General features: G+C 39.0%; 1 protein-coding gene across 2 annotated transcripts in view; it reads left to right on the top strand.

Annotated features, from left to right (window-relative positions):
• Positions 1 to 22,488, top strand: part of C4H4orf19 (chromosome 4 C4orf19 homolog) — a 44,184-nt gene that overhangs the window by 4,315 nt on the left and 17,381 nt on the right. Inside the window, exons 2-4 of one of the 2 annotated variants that reach the window (XM_021396627.1) lie at positions 12,804 to 12,853; positions 15,350 to 15,440; positions 18,016 to 18,070. In XM_021396627.1, the coding sequence (XP_021252302.1) occupies positions 15,404 to 15,440; positions 18,016 to 18,070 (92 nt within the window). In that variant the 5' untranslated portion in view covers positions 12,804 to 12,853; positions 15,350 to 15,403. The remainder of the gene's footprint in view (positions 1 to 12,803; positions 12,854 to 15,349; positions 15,441 to 18,015; positions 18,071 to 22,488) is intronic. The other variant, XM_021396626.1, reaches the window with a different exon arrangement.

The following is a 22,488-nucleotide window of genomic DNA, read 5'->3' as shown; positions in this document are numbered from 1 at the left end:
ATTTCAGTGCCACAGCAGCTCAGCTCTGCCTGCAGTGGGCAGATCTCCACACTACATAAAATAAGATTATTCCACTTTTGTCCAGCCTCCCTGCCCAGGACAGATACATCTGAGTGTGAAGGCACTTTGCCCAGGCAGGTTGACATTAATGTCCACAATGTCCACTCTGATGTGGAGTCTCTGGAGGGTGCTTTAAGCCAGGAGCAGAAGGAGTGTCCCAAATGAGTTATACGGAACCATGTTCCCACAGACTCGGGGATTTGCCAGGCAGTGTGTCCCTTCCTTCTCTGGAAATCTATCCTCCCCCAAGATTTATTGCAATGGTTAAATTTGTTGCCACAGTTGTGTTTACAGCTTTCACTTCCCCCTTCATCCCACAGCTACTTGCAACGCTTTTATTAGATTTGGGAGTGCCTGGCATTATCGACCTTACTCAGCACCTGAACCTTGTGCAACAATGCAGGACACAGAAAGAGGGGCCCATGCCTGACACAGCAGCCTAACACTTTCCTCCCCTCTGCCTCCAGCAGCTCCCAGCTCCGGGCTGCAGTCACCTGGGGGCCAACCAGCAAATTTGTACTGCACCCCAGAACCCCCAGTTTTTTCTCCCCTATAAAGTGTCAAGCAGCTCTTACATTTCCTACAGCATGCAAGCCTGACAGTGATCTTGTCTAGGTGATTTTAACACTGGTTGTTTCTGAGGAGCTACTCTTCTGATCTGCTCAAAGTAGAAGTATTCTTCTGATCTACTTGCAGTAAGCAAGCATAAGGCTTGGGCAGTGTCAGATTTTTGAAGCAAGCTGACTGCCATGTTCACTTAGAGCCCAGTGGAAAAAATTTTCCGCTTTCAGGAACCTGAATAAAGCTTTGTTAAGGTCCCTTCTGTCTCTATTTTTGGCTTGGGTGTGGCATGGAAAAAATAATATTTACCATCTCAGTAGCTGTGCCCTTTGTGTATTTGTTTTCATATTCCCTTTCCCCATGTGAATTCAGCAGATGTTGCAGGGCTCGATAGCAGCCATGTACTTCTGTTATCTGAATGCATGCACGTCTCCACTGAATGGGCCACGTCTGTGCAGCAAAGATACAGATTCAACTGCCAGACATTATTTCACAGGCAAACATACATAATGAAGAAAAATACCTTAAGATTTCATTTGCAATGTAAATGAAACAGAAGCTACAGTCATCAGCCCTAAACTGAAGGCCTTCAGGGGCCTGAGAAGTTACAACCAGGTACAATGTCCCATTTCCGTCCTTAACATCTCTTTTTAAATTAAAATCACTCGCAAATGTTTTCCATTGCATTGCATGAATACACTCAGATAGCTAAAAGGCTAGTCTATACTTACAGATATACATTAAAAACTAATGCTTAGTGCAATTATCCAATTCATTACCTTCCATAAAAACATTTCCATCCACTCATATATAAACAGACAGATTTGCTAATGCATGGATGATCAGAAAGCTCAAAGACCACTTAAGAAAACAATAAAGAGTGTGAGCCAGGGGAAGGAAAGCTGGCTGCTTTCATGCCAATACCAGCACCAATATTAATCAGCCTGAACCATTAGTTCTGTTTCACTTCTTGGCCGTTCTTCCACAATAAAACTTTACTGGAGAGCAATAGAGCCTTTTTAGCTCAGTACACATCTTGATATCCACATCTTGCAAGTGGAGAAGATCGGGTTTGGGAAGCAAGGAGGTAAATCAGCCCTGTGCTCTGTACAGGAGGCAGAATTTGAAATCAAGTCTCCAGAATTCTCTAAGAGCCAAATCTGTCTCTAGAGACTAACTCTTTAAATACTAGCACCCTGTCAATAAATCTCCTGTCATGAGGAAACATGTCAGATTGGCTGGTAAATAAGTTATTAGACACAGGCAGCAGTCATTTGCTTTATGATGGAGCTACCTGAGACACAGTGTACCTAGCCTCAGATATACTCTCTGGAATAAGGAGTCCCGCTGGAAATGTCAGCTGTTAGCATTAAGCATTCAGCTGCAAATGCAGAGTCCCACAAGTCAGACTTAACTGTGCAATCTACATTGATAATTTTGGTGAATATAACCCATTCTTTTGCCCAGAATTACAAGAAAAAGGAAGAGAGAAATTAAAAATGGAAGGATTACTAAACTGGCCCAATCCCAGAAAATATGAAGTCTTTCAGTGGAATTAATACTTTCCTATAGCTTTCAAGTATTGTTCAACTTGAGACTGAAACACGTTGTGAATGCAATCAGAATAATCAATTCAATAATACAAATTCACTTGTATTTCATTCACCATTACCATATCTTTGTCACATTAGTGCCTTTTTAATGCAGTGGTCAATACATTGGACCTGCCTTGTACTGAGAAATAATTACTGTAATCACAACGTAAAACTCTACTCCTATTCACAAAACCACTGTGCCTGATCATTCCCTTAGCCCTGCATCATCATTCAATACCTGCTAAGGAAATTGCATCAGAGGCTTTTCCTGAGTGCGACTTTAACTAGTTTTAGTGTTTTCTGTATCTTTCTATTTTAAAAGATTTGTTATCTATTTTCACCGTGATCTGTAACTATGGCCCAAACAATCCTCTGCTTTTCTGTTCTCTGCTGATCGTTCTTTGTGTGACGTGAAGTTAAGGAACAGGAAGGTGAACAAATGTGTCCTTGTATGTAGGAGCAGTTCCACGTAGGGGGAGCAGCCTGAGGAATGAAACCAGGGGAAAAACCCAAAAAAAAAAAAAAAAAAAAGGAAAAGATACACCAGATACATGAAGATCTTTGCATCTATGACTGATATAAGTGTATCCTGATGAAAAAAAAAACTGATTTATATGGCTTATATTCTTTTAGAATAATTCCTACTTTCCATCTATGTATTTGATCCTTCTTAAACATTGCCAGACCTGAATAGGTCTAAGCAGTTCGACTTATAAGCTGCAAAATAATCTCAGAAATAACATCACATCCTTGCCATTCACTAAAATACCATGTTCTAAACATGTGGTACTCCTACATTCTTGTACTGGCAGACATCTGAATGGCGGTCCACAAGTATTTGACATAACCAACAATATTACCGTTGCCCACTGAACAAGCCAACTCTGCAATCACAACATGATAAATTCATAGAGGAAAGGATCTTCTTCAGTCCCGCTTTATTACTTAGCTGGACTTCCATCTTTTGATCCAATCAAACACCAGCAAGGATAAGCAAACATGATCAAAATGATCAATTTCATCACTATTTTCATGCAGAATAATAGAATAAGGAGAGTTTGAGTTCATTTTTTTTTGTTTTTGTTGTTTAGAGGAGCAAAGAATTTTTTCTTTCAAATCCACTTCCTTGTTTGTATCAAGTACATTATTCTCCAGTCTTTGTTTCTTCCACTCCGTTCTGTACATGCCTTACTCCTGTGCCCTATGCAAAGTCTTCTGACTCTCAGACCTACTCGTTTGCCTTTGAGTAAAAGACTTAAGTTGTTAATTCATGGTGCTCTCTTTCAGACTTGACAATTAAAAATATATTTTGGCTGAGCAGTAAAATTGTAGCAGATGCTTTGTGGGTCATACCTACTCCTCTGTGTAAGATTCACTTTAGGTTAGCAGTAACAAACCAAGGTTGTAACTCTTGCAAGCTCAAGCTATTTTTAAACAGGTTTTATTGTCTTCTCTTTCTGTTTACATTCCAGTCTAAAGATACAGTTGTGCGATTTTCCCAAAAGATTTTCCAGACTGCTAGCCACACAAAATGCCATGTTTTTCTCTATCTAAGTTAATTTCCTTTCAAACAATGAAGCCAACAAAAACGTTCTTACCTACGGCTTTCAAGGAGCTACAGCTTCGTATTTTCCACAAAACCTGTTAAATAGTCTTAGCCTGTTAAGCTGCCAAACCTGTTAAGTTGCCTTTGTCTTACAAGTCTGAGTCTGCAAATCACTGATTCTTCTAATCTTATGAAATTATTTTCCATTTTCTGTATCATTTCAGCTTGATGCAAAAAGACAAATCTGCAAAAAATTATTTCATAAGGCCAGTATCTGAGATGAGCCCCAGAAGCACAGCTCATTGCAAATCTGCAGTTTGTGCTGCTGTAACAGCTGCATTAAATGAGCACTTGTTAGGATAAAGTAAACTGACGGAACTTCTCTAAAGTCCATTTAGTGCAGATAATCCAGTAGTGGTATGCTCCCCTGCCACAGGGCATGCATTGTTCACTATCGTGTCATGAATGAGCCTAGATTTGTATGTTCTACTCTTGACACGAAACTACATTAATCATAGACTGAGATTTCTTTGTTTAGTAAAACAGATTGTTACTGGCCTGTTCAATTTTACTGTAACTCACATTCCTACAGCCCGCAATAGTCTTCTGCCCACAGTGCAGCGTTAATGCAGTTCAATAGCTCACCTAAAAACCCACACAAAACTCCAAACCCAAAAACTGAGTCTGTAAAGAGCCACCTGTTTTCTAGGTTTGGCCTTCTGCTTGTCAGTCTGTGCAAGACTCTATTATTAACATGCAGGCTTTGTACTTTATGTTGGTTGCTTTGGTTTTCCTCATCTCCATGGTATCCCTGGTAAGAAGCATAATATCTGAAGATATCATAAAAAAAGCCCTTTGTGCTCCAAAAGATATACAGAGTTTCTTGAATAAGGCTGCTGGAAACTTTGCAATAGAAACTGGGTGAGTAAATATACTACCACTCAGAGAAAGCTGGGCTGCCTTTCCCTGACGAATGGAAAGGTTAACTCCATCAAGCCCTGCACATTCAAGAGTCCTCCATCCTCAAAACTTCCTCATCACATATCTCTTACAGCTCATATAACGGAAGGAAAATTAAGCTTAAATTGTTAAAGACTTCATTCACTTACGCCAAGAAAATCCCACACAATTTGGAATTAATCGATAACACAGAAATCCCCTCCCACCTACCACATGGAAACCAGTCTCCACAAATCTGTCATATCCCTCTAAGGTGGTATGTGAAACAAGCCTGTTTGCAGAACTACCTTCACCTTCCTCCTATGCCACCTTCCCACACAGCAAGATCTTTCACTACTTTCCTCTCATGTGAAAAATAACACGCCCATGTAAAAAACAAAGGCAAGATCATCATAAAACCTGGAAAAGCCTGATTTGAAAAAAATCATTTATTCACTGAATCAATACATTTTCCTCCCAGTAAAACAAACAAACAAACAAACAAACAAACAAAAACAGTATTTTTAGTCCAACAAAAAACAACACAAACAAGAGGCAGTCCTTGAGCCAATGAGCCCTTATGAAAGGCCTGCTAACAAAGGTATGCTTGAACCTTCTTTTTTCTCCAGGCAGTTCTTTTGCTTTCCAGGAGGCCAGAATATCTCTTTGTGGAAGTAAAGAATGCGACTGATTACCACAAAACTTTCCATGAACAGCCTTCTCTAAAGCAGTCAGATGAGCTGCCCAAAGGCCAGTATGAGGTGTCATTCACCGGGCGCCACTGCTCAACTCCTACTGCACCTAGGGCTAGGGCCCCTCCCTTCCCACAGCATTCAAGGAAGCAGGCTCCACTGTTGCCATACAGGATTTCCCCTTATAATGAGGCTATAGGTACTTTGCTGATCAGTTCATCAACAAGAGAAATGCCTTCATTTATTTATTTTTTTTTACAGTATTTCCTTGTTTGTGTTACAGCAGCATCTGCAGGCACTGTAAGTGATAGTGCTGCTTTACTTTGGCTGTCACAGAGACACCTAGAAGACATACCCTTGTTAAATATTTACAGGTTAAAGAAAAAGGTCTAGAGGCCAGACTTGACCCAGATTTGATGCCAGAGCACCTGCCTGTTTTAGGAGCAGTACAGAAAACACCCAGCACCAGCTTCTCTAACAGTAAAGATTATGCCATCCTGAGAAGTAAAAGCTCTGGGCTTTAATCTCTTTGGATTTAGGAGGCCCTTAACTGTGAGTATTTGAAATCCCAAGCAACAGGTAACATCAGAAGGTTATCACGCAAGGTGTACCTGTGTATTTGAGGTGCCTAACCAGCATGTCAAGTTCATTGCAAATTGTTTGGCTGCACAGCAGGTCTCCCTCTGAGAGAACTAGCCACTGCAGCAGAGGCAAGAGGGAGTGCAGGAGCCCAAGGCAGGGCCTCGCATAGGCTGCCAGATATTAGTCAGACCTCCTAATCACAAAGCTGTTCTCACTGAGCATTGCTCCACCCAACATATAACAGCTAATTACCCCAGTATAAATGTTTGCCACCTGTTTCCTTCTCCTTAGAGAAGGAAAATTCCCTCAGGGTTTGCCTAAGGAGATATATTTTCCCTAAGCCTGAGTCCACCAGTTTCCACATTTCTTTCACGTCAGTATAACTTTCTACTACTGAAAAAACCAATATAGTTATATTTTTGTTGATTATCAGGGATCTTTCAAAGTAGTTTGAACTAACCAAGCTTTGTTTCTTTTATAAAACACTACACGCAACCTGCTCCTTCCCAGAAGCAATCACAGCAATGGGTTTCCACTCCCTCTCCTCTCTGGTTTTAAGATAATGTCAAAACAGTTCCTGTGTTACAAATTAAACAGCAGATTGTTTCACAAACTCCTTGTAGTTTTCTCACTATTAATTGCCGCTTGAATAAGAGTTATTTGTTTGAGGAAGAAAGAGATAAAGTAGTAGAGTGCTACCTCTGCATCCTCTCACCTCTCAGGGAAAACCTCCTGCATCTGCTGGTGGCCATCAGAGGCCATGCCCAAGGGACACCACCCAGGCACTCTCACACCAGCTTCTTAAGGTGTTGCAATGGTTTCAGCAGGCTTGGAGGTTTCTGTTCCAGAGATTCTTCTCAACTCATGACCTCAGAGTAAGCCACAGAAGACTGTTGCTTTTTCATTGTTTGTTTGATTTTTTTTCCCCAAATGGTACTCTTATCCATTGTGAATTTTACTTTTTTTCCTTTTTCACACATACAGCAGAGCTCAAAGAAAATTGTGAGAGTAGGGCTGTCTCGTGGCAGCAGCTGAACATGGAAGAAATTTAGCTGTGACAGGAAGCTACACTGCAAGTCTTTGTAGGTCACTTTTGGTTTAGAAAGCTTTGCTACACAGAAAATTAAAAAATATATAGGCTAATGCATTTAAAGGATTTCAAGAGGTGAGAACCCAGTTAGCATACAGTGGAAAAAAAAAACATTTTTTCTAATGGACAAAAATATCATATTTCTTCAGACCCCCTTCTTCACCTCTTCACAATGAGCCACACAGACTGAAACTTCATGAGACAGCAGGAGGGGTTAGGAAAGCACTGGCTACATTTTCATGCAGATTTGCCAGTCCATCCTAGCTGAAACGAATTCTGGTGTTTTTCTGACATGAACAAGGCAGGACTTGATAGAATTTGGCCAGCTATCTGGGTCTCTATCAGAAAATCAGATGCTTTCTTGTCACTTCACCATCTCTTCTTACCATCACCCTGCTCCAAGCCAGCACAGAAGTTCACTAGTTAGAAATCAGGCAGCCTGACAAGGAGCACAAAAACTAAGGGACAGACAGCCTTCCAGCCTGCTTCAGCAAACCCATTGCTCAGACCAGCTCATGGAAAGATCAGTGAAGGCATACTACACACAGCTCTAACCAAAGTGTGATGGTGTGCTGGCAGAGTTAAACTGAAGAAATTTTCTATATAAGAATGATGCGCTGATTTAAACTGGTTTATGCTGATTAGTTGACTCTTGCTTCACAGCAGTGCCATTTCTGTGGGCAAACAAAGCTTCAGTCTTAAGTAGATGCTTGAACTGTCATTCTCACAGGATTCATTTAAATTAAGGAATAGGTTGCAAGAAAAGGTAATTCTGTGATTCAAAAAGACCTTTTATGTATTTCAAAGACTTGGAACCCAGAACCATTACTCCATAATCTTATCCAAGTGTTGATGTCACCAATGAATTTTAAAGCAGTTTTTAATTAAGATAAATAAGGAAAACAGATGCTGCTGAAGAAATGCCCAGTAAGGATTTCCATTTCAAGACAAAACCGCTTTAAACACACAAGCAATTCTGCAAACCGTGGGATGTGATGCACACAACTAAGCGATAGGCATTCAGTGAGACTTCGTGCCATTTTATAAGTCACTGAGCACTCAGAACAAAGGTAATGATATAAAATATAGAAGAATGGGCCTGCAGTCTCCACTTCTTCTAATTAAAAACATACAGAAATTGCATAGATCATAGCCAGTAGCATTTGCTCTGGGCTACAACAGCATCTATTTTCCTTTAAAGAGTTTCATCTGCCCAAACCAAAAAAAAAGTACATTTTTAGTTTTCTTCTCTCAGAGGAAGATGCACAAGAGTTACCTGTTCAGGCAGCAGTTTCTGTATTTAAGCTCCCACAGTCAATGGTGCTGTAACCAAAGTCTCAACAGGGCCACAATATGACCTTAAGAAAGTTAAATGGTATCACTGTGGAATTCTGGAGCAGAGTAGACCTAAAAACTAGGTCAGTCTAATTGAATTGCAGTAGTTTGAAAAACACCTTCACTACCCACTTTGAAAGAGCTTTAGAGACAACACTAGGGAAACGTTTTCAAAATCTTCATCCTTGTTATTTCCTGCTTTGCTTAGAGGACTCACTGTTGATTGACCCTCCCGGGCTTTTATTTGGCTGGAGGATGAAAATATTGCTATAATTAAAGATAGAATTTGCAAATGAACCAGAAGTTACTTTCAACAGGATTTTATGTGCCTTTTAGGCTATTACGTGCACATTAGGGTTTATTAAGAACACCTAGATTTCTCACTCAGGAGAACAGCTCTCCTGCAGGCTTGCCCTGGTCTGTTTCATGCAGCACACTGCCTGCACAGAAAGCAGGAAGAGAAGAGGGCAGAGCTCTCAACTGCTTTGGCAATAGCACTTTCTGGCCTTTGGAGACAGCCTGTCTTTCTACCTGGAGGAATGTGCGCTTCAAAAAAAAAATGAGAAAAACTAACTTTGGTCATGCAGGGCTTTCCACACGCTCACCACAGGGATAAGGAACATAAATACACACACAACAAAAGTGATCAGGAAAGTTTGCTCCCAAGCCTATGTTTGATAATGAATATTTAAAATGTCAGCAGAAGTGCCTCTACTGCATGTCGAGTCATCCCTCAGCTACATCAGTGTGACGCTGACACAACTGGGAGCTGCAGTGAACAAGTTACACACTGAAGTTTGGGCCTTAAAGGCTGCACATTACCCAAATATAGCAGAATGACTGCTGAGCACACTGGAATGCTTTCAACCACAAGTCTACATAATACATAAAGTTATCTCAAATATTGCACTAGAAGAGTCATGTGTAGCTCAGAATATTTTGTTATGACATCTGCTTATACAGGAAATACCATTCCTCAAGGTTTCCCAATTTTCTTAGCCTTCAGCAAAGTATGTTCCTTACCTGTATTAGTACAATCTCTATTACAAAGCTATTTATATAAGTTAGTTTCTGACTGAATCTCTAATCTTCTAACTGACAGGATTATAGATATCATGTGTTTACTTAAGGGATTTTTCTACTTATAGAGTCAGTTTGCAATCTTCTCACTGTCTAAATTATAGCTCAGGATTTAATGTCATCCATTTCTGCATCCTCAAAAATGTGAATAGAGGGAAATTCCATTTCTACGAGAGGCTCCCTATGGCTCTTTGCAGAGCCTATGACAGTATGCTGCCATTTCAGAAACCTTTGTAATTTCTGTAGCTAAATTAGATGCTGCTTTGTCACCACTGCCTGAAAATAGACTGGGAGATGACTGGGTGTCTGGGAATACCACTTACAAAAAGCCAGGTCCTAAGCAAGATAGCTGCAAGCCAGATAAAAGCTGTTGAGACTAGCTGATCTCATGGGCACATTTGCATCCAACAGTGCATGCCACATCAGTGTCACTGGACAATTACAATGAAGAAGGCAGTGAAAAAAATAAAACACTCACAGTGTACCTACCTCCCCTTCTTGCCCACCAGTAAAATCCACAATTTGTTGTAATAACACTGAGAACAAAAGTCCCCAGTAAAAGCCAGAAAAAGATCCATGGCAGATCTGCAGAGAGGAGCTGTGGATCCATGGCGGAACATGCAGTATGAAGGTTAAGCTGCCACAAGTTCCAGTTCACATTAGCACCTGCGGTGAACTTTGTTAAAAAGAAATACAAGAAACACAACCTCTTCCACCTTTCCCTACTCTGAAGACAGCCTTATCCAATAGTGAGATGAGGCCAACAGCAGAGAAGATGATTTACTTTATCAGTCATCCCTGTGTAATATCCCAGAGCATGCAACATAGCCTTTACAAACAGTTGTGCTGATGAAATTGGGCTGATGATTTTACACAACAGTTGTGTTGCTGCCAGGTATAGCATTAATGTTAACTTAAAACAGCTCATGCCTTTTGGTTAGAGCTGTTATATATAGATGAGAAAGATAAAATATTTATTCTACAGTTAGATGAAAAAATGCACTCTTATAACAAAGTCATAGCATCTGAGTGGCCTGGTGTTCGGCATTCTTTGTGAACTTTTCCCAGGAATTACCAGTGTTGGTGTCTGAGCAGTACAGTCATGTGTTTGAACGTAGCAGTGAAGTTGCATTTTTTGACTGGAACTTATTATGAATGTTCTTGTTTTGACAAGAGTGTTTAAAAGCCAAGGACTGTGGAACTTTTCAAAGTATGAGAATGTCAGAGAAAGGAAGAGAGGTTTGAGGATTTGCCTCATTATGCTGTGCAGCAGATTGCACTCAACCCTCACCCTGAATCCCAAGTTCCATATAAATATTCATAAATACATTCATCACAGGTCTAGTAACATTCTGAAACTTAGAGGCCAATTCTTGAATCACAGATAGGCCCTGTCAATTTAACCAAAAAAGAAAGGAAGAAAAAACAACTTGAACTAATACTGCTAGGACAATCATACAGGGTTCAGGTAATCACATAAGAGTGCACGGCATTCTGCTCCTGCAGCTTCCAGGCCATTCTCACACTTGTAGTCAACACAGGGAATAAAGGGCAACATTCAACCATTTTTCACTATTTACAGGTTTATTGTTCAGTATTTGAATAAAGCACCATTGTTTTCTAAATTTATTTGCCAGGAGATTAACTCAGTCCCTCAGAAACATCCACACTAACCAAAAACACCATTCCATATAGAAGAGTTCAAATAATGCTCTGAATAACTATCTCTTCTGAAAAAGCTGTATACATTGTACAAATTTCTCCCTGTGCCTAGATAGAGGCAATGAAAACATACACTTCACTGTAGACTAAAGGGATAATATGTAATCCCTTTATATAATTTAGAGTTATATAACACAAATACCAGGGAACATTTGATCAGATCAAAAAGGGGACTAACTCAAAATGGACTAAATAAAATTATTCTTCTGGCATAACTAGCCCAGGAAATCTATTTCTGAGAGAAAGAATATAGTAAGGTTTCCATGAAAAACAACACTGTGTAATGCTACAACAGTGAACATGATGAAGTCAAATTTAAGTTTAAAAAAGTTAAAAGTTTTAGAAGACTCTAATTCTTCTAACTCAAGAGACTGAAGCCATGCTGGATGGATGTAAATGTTGTACAATACCAGCTCCCTGACAGGCACTTTCACAGCTTCTGAGGGATCTGATGCTCACTGTGGTGCTCATTACAGGACGGAGCCTGAGTCTGATCAAGCTTGACAGTCTCTGTGTCTCTTCACACATAATGAAAGAAAAATCAAACAAACAATACAGTCAGAGATATTCCTGATGATCCGTTGCAAGGACAAAACTTAAGCTTTTCTGTTTGTTTAGCAAAGTGGCAGGATAAATCTATTTGATTATTTGTTTTTAATATTATATTTACATTTCCAATCGTGCAATACAGACAAAACCCACCCTTTTCCCTTTCCCCTGCAGTACTCTGTAGCAGCCATTGTTAATGCTTTTGTTGAGCAGAACTCGAGTGGAACTAAGATGGGGACTCTTCCAACCTGCTGTGCCTTTGCAGCTCTGAGCTGGGCGTCCAGAGAACATGGATTTGCTGCAGTCATTGACTTGCCACCTGCCTGAGGCATTCAACTGTATCTAGAACAATGATGCTGGAAAGTACTTATGAGTAAATACACAATAACATTTCTGTGTTTACAGCATCTGTGAAAGGTGTGGAGAAGGCTATTTCTCTACTGAGTATTTCCAGAGCAAGTCAAACCCATTAACTAAATTCATGCTCTTGTCGTGTTTCAAAAGGAAAAACAGAGCTGATTTATGGGCACTGACAGCTGCAGGAACCAGGAGCTGGTTTTGCTCTCACCGCCCTAATTAATTTTTAAGCATCTAGGCAGGTTGATTTCTCAGATTCTGATCAAGAGAGAAGCTGAATGTCCTCAGCTTCTACAAAGAAAGACAAAGGAAGGTGCTCCACACAGTGCATCGTCTGTCAGATTGTCACGGTTTCTCAGTGCTGGCTGAATACTATCTGCAGGGCTTGGATACCTGAACATCTCTGTGCCCAAGCAGCTTGTAGGTTGAGGCTCTGAAAGGTCTCACTCACGTAGCATTGCTTGCTTATTTGTTACTTTTCTCATTTTGACAATAAAAATTTTACTTCAGAAGAAAAAACAGTGTAATCAATTGTAATAATGAAAAATAATCTTGTGAACGACAGATCCAGGTAAACTGCCATCAATAGATAAATAGATCAGAACCTTCTAGAAGAAGAATATTGCCACAGCATGTACAATACATACAAATACCAATATCCAACAAGACACTGGTATGTTCTTTTTTTCATCCAGGTTCTTTGAACAGGAGGCAGATTGCTAACATTCTGGGTTGAAATCTGGAGGTAGGCAATCAAAACACATTTAATACCCAGCCTAAGAATAGGAAATTTTTACAGAAGTGGAAATCTTTGGATGCTGAACTTTCACCCTAGATGTCTGTGACATTTTTTGCCAGTAAAGAACTACACAAACATAGAAAGAGTATATTGACACTGTATCACCTGCACAGCATATGTTGCTGTTGCAGACACTGCCAATAAAGATCAAACCTTTCCCCGCATTAATGAGCTCAAACTAGGCATTGCACATTCCGCAGCAAACTCTAGACCTCTACTGACTTCCACTGAGTAGAAGGTTGGGCCAGATGAACTCTGGACTCCTTTCCAATCAAGTATTTTGTGAGTCTGTACAACACTTCATAAAACAAATTCAGTGTATTTTGTTGCAATTCATGGTTCAGGTAGCAGAAAGCCTGGTATGAACACAGATACCACCAAGTAAAACAGCTCATAATCATTACTTGCCAGGAAGAAATTGGGAGCAGCCACCATGAACTTCAAAATTAGTGGAACAAATAGAGCATAAGAATCCCTGTTTTCACCAGTGATCTAAATGTCTTCACTAAAAGATAGCTATGGCTAAAAGCCTGTATAACACCAGTGGGCATGTGATGATGGACTACAAGGTCAATTAAACAGACAGCAACATCATAAGTCATCTCAGCTAATAAAAAGATGATAATTCTCCAGAAATCTCTGTGCAGGTTTGAATATGTTGCTTCTCACTATTGAAACAAACAGCTGTTTATGACCTTTTCAATTTATGGCAAAATGAGCAAAATTCAAATTCATGCAGCTGGCAAGTGGAAGTTCAGCCCATGCACCCAGGAAACGATTGAGATCACAGCACTCTTTTGGAAGACTACAGCCCGTTTTCAGCTATGGATCAAGATATCTCAACAGCTTGTTTTCACTGCTCATGAAACAACTGTTCCATTACTGCTCATGCTCCCCACAAATCAAGGAGCTCCATGAGATCTCAAAGAATTGTTAAACAGTGTTTATTTAAATGATACTGATGCATGGAGTCTCACTTGTTTACGTACTTCATGTTTTCAGTGACACATCTTATATTTACAAGAAGCATAATGAAAGAATTCAGAAAATAGTGTCCACATAAATATATAAAAAGCCTTGAAGATCTCTCTGAATTCAAAAAAGATTGGAAGAATAACTAACCTCAACTTGATTTTACTTCATAAGTGCTTTTCATAAAGCTTCTTTATCCCTATAGAGCCTAGGAGAGAAGCGTACAGTTTCACAGTTGAAAGACTATTTCTGATTTCTGTGAATGCTCAGAATTAATTCAGGAATTTTCAAATTCATCTTTGATTTCACAAAATTTCTCCCTTTCATTATCTTGCAATGGACTCTTAGAGGCTTTGATTACATGCGTAGCAAGATCAGCTACAATTTTATCATCAACAAGATGTGGGCCCACATTTTATACAGTATCCCTGATACAAAACCCATCTCAGCTTTCCTTTAGGAAACAGCACATTAATACAACCATATGGAAATAACTACGGTGGAACACATGGGCAGAAACACAAAGAATGCATGTAAATCAGATGTTTGTTCCACTAAATTTGAATTGAGATAAAGAGTATAACTGATTAAAAAGACCCCAACAACACTATTGGACAACACAGCTTGTGGCAGAGGAAGTATTTGAACAAGACCACAAAAGCAGCTTAGGCCCTGCTCCCCACACACATTGGAATATAAAAGGAAACTGAGAGGGGAATGCAAATCTTAGCACATATATTAAAACCACTGTTGACAGGTGATCAATTTTTTTTTCTGAAACTGCTGGGGTTCCCAGCACCAGTTCTAATAATCCCAATCCACAAAGGAAAGAAGAGATGTCTATGATCAGTTGATCTCCAGATCAGCTTGGAAGACTAAGTTATGGCTTCTAGAATGGAAGAGTTAAATCCTGTATGGCTTTTTTGAGCAAAGTATACATTAGTACTCTCTGATCTTTTGTGTGAGGGAGGTTCTTTCAAAAGTACTGGCCATCTTCACACAACATTATGCAGCAAAGGATCTGTGCACAGTGCTTGAAACCTCAAGCCAGGAGATGCTAACAGAGTGGAAAAGTAGGCAGATCTGAGGAGCAGCCATCCACAATTTACAAATGCAATTTTTAAAAAAGAAAGAAAAATAAAAGCCACAAACAAAAAACAAAACAAGAAAAAAATGGAGGGAAAAAAGAAAAAAAAAGGAAAAAAAAACAAGAAAGGGATTCAACAGCAAAACTAGAAGGTAAATCTGCCAATATCTGCTCACAGAGTCTAAAAGTTTGTGTTTAGCAAAAAGAATACTCTTAAGCACACCCAGGGGCTATGCCAAAATAGGTTTAGGGTACTGCACTTAGATTTTGACTATACGGCATCCAGATAGTATGTTTTTCAGCAACTAAATGAAATTGAAAATGCAAATAGAAGCATCTACAATGCAAGTACTCAAATCCTAATGATTTTGTTTAAATTCCAGGTTATTTTGGAATGTGAAAACTCCTTGCTGCTTGGGTCCATGACAACCACATAGATGCTACTCACTTATTTGAACAATCTGCACCAATATGGTAAGCCATGTTCCAGAGTCTCGGGTCCCTTGTTGTGTCCTACAATACATTGGAGGGAACAGGTGTGGAAGACTTCATGTTTGTCTCAAGAACAGTAACATGAAAAGCATTAAACAACATAAAAGAGTGGAATGTGGTGATAATCCTTGATTTATGAACACTGTTGTACACACTAGAAAATACTTTTAACTCATTTTAAGTATACACATAAAATGGTTTATGTCTGAGCCTGTCTGACACAGAGAAAATGAACTACCGATTCACTTGAAATCCAGATTCTGTGCATATGATTCTGTTAAACATCCAGCATTTGATGCTGAGATTTCAGCTCTTATTTTAATATTATAGCAAAACAGCTTAAGTAATTCATTGCTTTTCCTTAAGACAAACAAACAAACTCTCACCTTTGGATCAAAATCCAGTGACATATATCACACCACAGTAAAATCAGCTATCATTTGACATGATAGAATGGGTAAGCTTACAACTTATCATCAGCTATGACTTGTATCAGCTCTCCTTTTTAGCATTTTCCTTTTCACTTCCAGGGAACTTTAGAAACATATTTCCTAGTAGACTTAAAATAAATACAAAAAACTCAGTTATAAATTAACGAAAACCCTATATCTAACCTACTATTTCAGAATTTGTTCACTAGACAAAAGTAATTCAGAGGGGATAAGAATGCATTATACAGGATACACTGTTTGCATTTGTTAACAGCCTCTCAACATGCAGCAAGATCTTGCTTTTCATTTTTCTTTCATTTAGGACGTAGTTTACACAAAGCAAATAAGGATATCAAGTCAAAATTATTCTGTAAGAAAGACTAATTAGAGATCAGAACAAAAATTAAATGAAAAAACCTACTTTGTAATAAATAACGACAGTTGTATCAAAAAAGAATATAATTAAGTTAAAAAGGGACACAAGAAGACCCCCAGTAAAAGGTTGCTTAAAGACAGAAACGTACGATGATTCATTCTTCATAAGCCTTATTCTTACTCTACTTAAAGTACCAACAGCACCACTAACAGATGCACAGAAACACTCTCAACCCTTTGTAACACTATAATAAGATTGAATAGGGCAATAAATCTCCAAAGTGCTGCACAAACATTAAGCTCTGAGAAGGATGTGAAATGGTAGCATACGAGACAAGTTAAGTGACTTGCTGTAGGGCAACAGAGCAATGCAATGAATCAAAGGATCCCAGGCTCTCCTTAGCAATGACACACACCAGATCTCAGGGCCACCTCATTCTGGTCCCAAATCACAAGCTGCTGAATTCAGCAGAATGCATTTAGTTTTCAGTCACATGTCAGGCTTAAAAAAAAAAAAAATCTAAGTATCACCTGTGGGTCAAACACTATGCACTGTTGCCTTCTCAACTTTGTATTCTAACAGGGACTGTTTAAGTACCAGTATAGCTGAGGGTACTCTAAAAATTGAAAGCTAGCAGTGAAATTTTATGAGAGCTTTTCAGAGTTTAAGCACAAATCTGATTTGTATAATCATAAGGAATGCATACACAAAAGATACAGCAATGGCCATTAAGTTGTCTTGACAATCTCCTCCAGCCCCATTACCTATGGATGCCGAATTCAAGACTGAACTACTACGACTTAGATGCTGGGAAAGTTCTGCTGAAAGGGATTTCAAGGCCTTTAAAGAACTTGCTTTTATAAGATAAGCCTTGCAAGGCCTTTCTTGGTAGTGCAAGATCACCTTTGGAATCAAAGCTTGCAAAATAATTTGCACTGAGATTTTTCAAGCTATAGCTACCCAAGTGGAGAGATGCTGAGAAAGAAAGAAAGCATGAGGCACAAGTTCTGGAATCAACAGCAAAATGCATTGACCATTTCACAGGTGTGACCCTGACTTGATGGTTAATGTTTATTACAGATTTGTGTGCATGACGATCCACATGCACATATGGCCACATTCCCTCCCTACATGAAATGCAGAAAATATTAACACCTTTTTAAAGGAGAAAAGGCATCCACAATGTTTCAGTTTTAACTATATCACTATCTCAAGAATTTATCTTAAAATTCTTAATAGAAAACATTTCACTGAATTTTCCATTTTGCCTAGAGCACACACATCTGGAAGAACAGTAGCCTCACCATGTATCTTGAATGCTAGGTGCAACGCCAGAGGCATTTCTTAAATTTCAATGTTCAAGAAGTCTGGAGGAGAACGTTCTGACAAGCATATGTTAATGTTTTAGCAGATTCTATAAATATCCTGGCTGCCAGCAAAGGAAAAAGTAATCCCATAATATTTGAAGAATTTCTAGTTTTATTGTTCAAAGTGTAAACATTTCACATGAGCCCTAATCCACTGTAGCCAGCAAGCTCACGCTCATTTTAAGCAGGTTAGCATTCTAGCCCAGCTCAAGGGGATGAGTGTGTTACTCAAGTAATTTGTTTGAACATTGTCTAAACTAAGAAATGAATGAAGAGGAGGATGTTATATTTCCACGCTGTTTGCAGTAGACAACCTGCACTTCAGATTAACCTACTTGTGCGTACACATGAAGAAATCACAAAGTGTTGCTTTACTATTACAGGATCAAGACATTTAAGGCAAACCTTTCAAGCAGTCGATGGAGTACAGTCTGAAAGGTAAAACCTTCTTTGCTTTCCTAATGTAGGTTTAAGACTAACTAGCCATTCATTACTGCAACTTCAGCACTTCACAACAGACATTATCACTGGATTCACTCTCACTGTGGAGTACCTTATCTTCCCATGATGCTTTGTGGCTATGAGCACTAGTGATAGAACAGGTTCTAAACTGTGTTTCTTTCCAACCCGTAACATTTCTGTTGTAACAAATAAAAGCTTGCCCATTTCCACTTTCAAGTTTAGAAAAAGTTAAATACTGTAAAAAGAAAATATGGGACATAAATTTGACTCATTCTAAACCAGTTAACAGGGGTGAGAAAATAGAAGGAGAAAATGTGGAAAGGAAGGCAAAAGGTGATGGGAAGAACAAACAAGTGCAAAGTAGGGGAAAAAAAGAGGTACTTGAGGAAAGAGAACAAATTGGAAAACAAGAGAGTTTATTTGGCTGAAGAGGGAGAGGAGAGCACACTGACTTCTAACTGCTTGTCCCATCCAAGAGCTGCAGGTTATTTCATAAACAGTCAAACCCAATATCCCAACAATTTTAAGCAAGCTCCTTGATCCATTTGTTGTTTTGGGGTGTTTGGTTTGTGGGGTTGTTTTGTTTTTGCTGTTGCTTTTGTTTTACTAGATTAGAAGTACTGAGACATGCTAACTGCTTAGGGCTTTATCCAATTTTCTTGGCATTAAGAGAGAGTGATACGCTGAACGATCACCATCGCTACAATGCCTGCCACTAGCAATATTTGGGATGATGTAAACAAACCAAAAGTATTTGAAATATTCAGGACAAAATAATTTGGGGGACATCAAACTACGATTGAATACCACAGCTGAGATCACATATCCTACCTGGGCTCAATCCTGCCTAAAGGCACGTATGCAATATCTGTTTGAAGCAATCTCCATAGACATCTGAGCCTACTTCCAGAATATTGCTCCCTTAGCTAAAAAACTATTACATACTTAAAGGACAAAGGCCTGCTAAATTCCAGCAGTGTCTCTTGATCTCCGCTGCCAGAAACGTAGTTGGACAAAAAATAAGAAATATGTAGTTCGTCTATTCACAAAATTGCTTTGCAAACAAAAAAATAGAAGCTTTCTAGTAAGCCAGGATACCAACACTGTTGGTACAAGTTAACTCATATGTAAGTGCACTTAAATTTAATTGTTACTTTCAGAAGTTTTATTATATTCTTCTTTTAACTTAAAAAAAAATCATGGAATTCAAAACATGAGGTCTCTACTATCTCTCCTTTCTCCTCTTCCTCTGTTCACAGAGTGTTTCCCAAATCATCTAAAGGTTCAAAGCCTTACAACAGCATTTGTTGTCAAAGGTTCTGCTATTGACAGACGCCACAATGTTGCTGAAGGCCAGTACACTGTTCCCTGGTTTTTGCTGCAGCACAGAATTTACAGGCAGATAGAGGCAACAGCTTCCAGCAGACAAAGGATGAAATCTAAGACTCAAGAGCTTGATTAATCATGGTGTAAAGTGTGCTGCTATGCTGCAAGCTAATGGCAGCTATTTGACAGCATCCATGGCATAATCACGTAATAAAGCTGGATACTAGCCTGGTTTGCCTAGTTTTTCCCCCAGACTACATCCTGTGGCAGTAGGCTGTAGCCTTCACATTCACTGTCCAATATTTTTCATTCTCCACAGCAAAATTCCTCATCGATATCAGCATTCATGTAACTGCCATATTAAAAACGAAATTATTCCAGAGGGAACAAAAGAGAGAAAGAAAATATTTATTGAGAATCAATCCACATCTAGAAAATACTTCTGTATTTAAACAAGTTCCAAGTCTTCAGCTGACTCTGCAAATGAAAGGCTAAGGAAAAGTGATTTCTGAGCCAGAAAAGAGAAAATAACAGCTCCACAGCCAGTTGTGCTGACATTAAATTCAAGTGAAAGGATTGTTGGCTTTCCTGACAGTGCCACAAAGAAAATTGACATGTGCAATTTCTGGTTCCTTCAGACCCAAAAGAAATAAATATTCTGAAAGGCAGATTCTGTCCTTATTTGCATTCTCCATGTCCCCTCTGGTGAGGGTGCAGAAAACTAAGGTCACATCATGGTTATAAAACAGTCAGGAGAGAATCTGCTTTGTATTCACGTTGCCACATGGATCCTGAATTGCTACAGGATCTAAGGGACTGCTGGCAAAAATGTATAGCTAATGATAGTGACAATGTTGAAAAACAGTGTTTTTGTAACTGAGAATTTACCCTATCAAATAGTGTTACTGTACTCTTTGTATCTACTGCTATTTCCATGGAAGTAAATAGAAGGCATTACTTCCAGAGCTACCTGTGTAAGTCTGTTCAGACCTTGACACACTGTTGTTTTCCTTAAAAGTACCTTTCCAAAGTCAGCACCTGTCTTTTCTCAATTTCAGCTAAATCTCACCTTTCACCAGCTGTGTCTTTCAACTATTGCTATCTTTAACAAATGCCTTTGACATCTCATAGCAACTGTGGAATTTTCTCAGTGCTCATATAATTCACCACAGCTTTTAATATATTGATGAAACAAGCAACATGCTCCTATACTGTCTACTCTATGAGACCTAAATGTACCGAGTTCCATAATATTTTTAAGCCTTTCTTCTTCACTTCATCTTTAATCCAGAGGTTGATAACTCACTTCCACAGCTAACTATGTATGCAGCACTAGGAGCATCTGTAAGAAAGCTATCACAAGAGAATTTTAATTTAGGTCATTTCCTTAATATTTATAAAATAAGTCTGATGATGGACCTACTGGGAAGAAAATCACCAAATGTTGAACAGTGGGCAGCTTCTATGCCAGGAGATACAGTACATATGTTAGCTGAAAAAAAAGTCTAAAGAACAAGGGCATGTATAAAAACTCCAGAGCTTCCAGTGAAATAGATAATTAGTTTTAAATTACTAAATTGAGAGACTCATCAAAATTTCTTTTGAAGGAAACTGAAAGGTCTCCACTGCTTTCAGTGTACAATCGCCTCATGGGTGCACCACAGGACATGGATGCAGTGTAACAGCCTCATGGTCTGCAGGATGTTTTAGGTAGGGAAGAAGGTACAGAATACCATGAATCAGGATAGAGCAGTTCAAATTTAAGGTGCTTGATCCTCCAGATGATACAATGGGGAGAACACTGAGTGCAGTGCACCAAGGACTTCATTAGGTAACATCTTGAACTGATAATATTTCTAGGAATAACCAGGAAGAAGCTTTCTGTGAAGGTACAGAATACAAACCATACAAGAAGATAGGGAACAGAGAAGTATTTTGGGATACATTAAAATAGTTCAGAAATGGCTAGGAGAAAAAAAAAACGGTTTTTAACAGTCACACTAAGATGATGTGAACACAGAACTAAGTTTCTGAATTATAATATTTTATTTTTACTGCAATATTTTTATAAAGCTCCTTCATTTTCTAAAATAAACTTTAAAAAAATGGAACTGGGACATTGATGGCATATATCAATTGCCATGCACTTTCCTTCCTTCATCTCCATCTAACCAAATTCTCTGCACAATGGTTTCCAACTGGTCCTTTGAGAAGTCCCTGAGGCATAAGAGAAACAACCATTTGAATTTCATAACCAGGACTTCAGTAGCTGCATTTCCAGACATAGGAATAAATAAGATAATTTTACCAGTTAGAAAAGAAAACTGGTTCCATAGAACACAAAAATCTAAACTACCATGGGCATGTTCCTGTTTAAGACTGGCTTATTTATCTATACGCATACCTCTCTTTACAACCTAAGCACCTGCCATGTAATTTCATGTAAGGATTAGGGCATGACAATGACAATCTGCTTACTCTAACTGAATTTGAGCTGACCTGTAAGAGTGAGTAAATGGGGAAAATGAGTCATATTTTTCTCTTAAAATGTTCACTCCAACAAATATATGAAGCACATGAAGTCTTTACTGTCCTCGGGGAGGAAAGCCACAGATCAACTGCCCATGAGGTTTCTGCCCATACCACTGCTACACTAGGAGGCCCAGATTCTCTGTGGTCTCACACCTAGCTAACAGACAAAAAAACCAGCCTATCCTCAGGCTTTAATCAGATGCCCATTTCACTGAGCCAAGGTCTGTATATTGTGTATTTCACAAGCCTTGAGCCTTTTAAGTAATGTCAGGAAAATGGTGTGTTCTAAGGGATTTATGATTTCAATTCCATGGCTGGTTGGACTCATTCTAGCACCTTGGTGGCACTTTGGTGAACTGTAAATACCCAAACCCAAAGCTGAAATCTGTAATGCTTTCTGGATGTCCACAGGCGTCTTTCTGGCTAACTAAAGCTGTTCTGATGGCTGTAGGCAGAGCTCATACCATCTTGACAGGTGTCAGAAAATATCTCCTGCTGAGCTCATCTAGGAACTGTAAAATAGGTAGACTGTTTGT

Source organism: Numida meleagris, chromosome 4 (assembly GCF_002078875.1).
Source record: "Numida meleagris isolate 19003 breed g44 Domestic line chromosome 4, NumMel1.0, whole genome shotgun sequence".
Taxonomy (NCBI): Eukaryota; Metazoa; Chordata; class Aves; order Galliformes; family Numididae; genus Numida; species Numida meleagris.
Note: the sequence above shows the minus strand (reverse complement) of the source record. Positions and strands in the feature narration are given on the sequence as shown.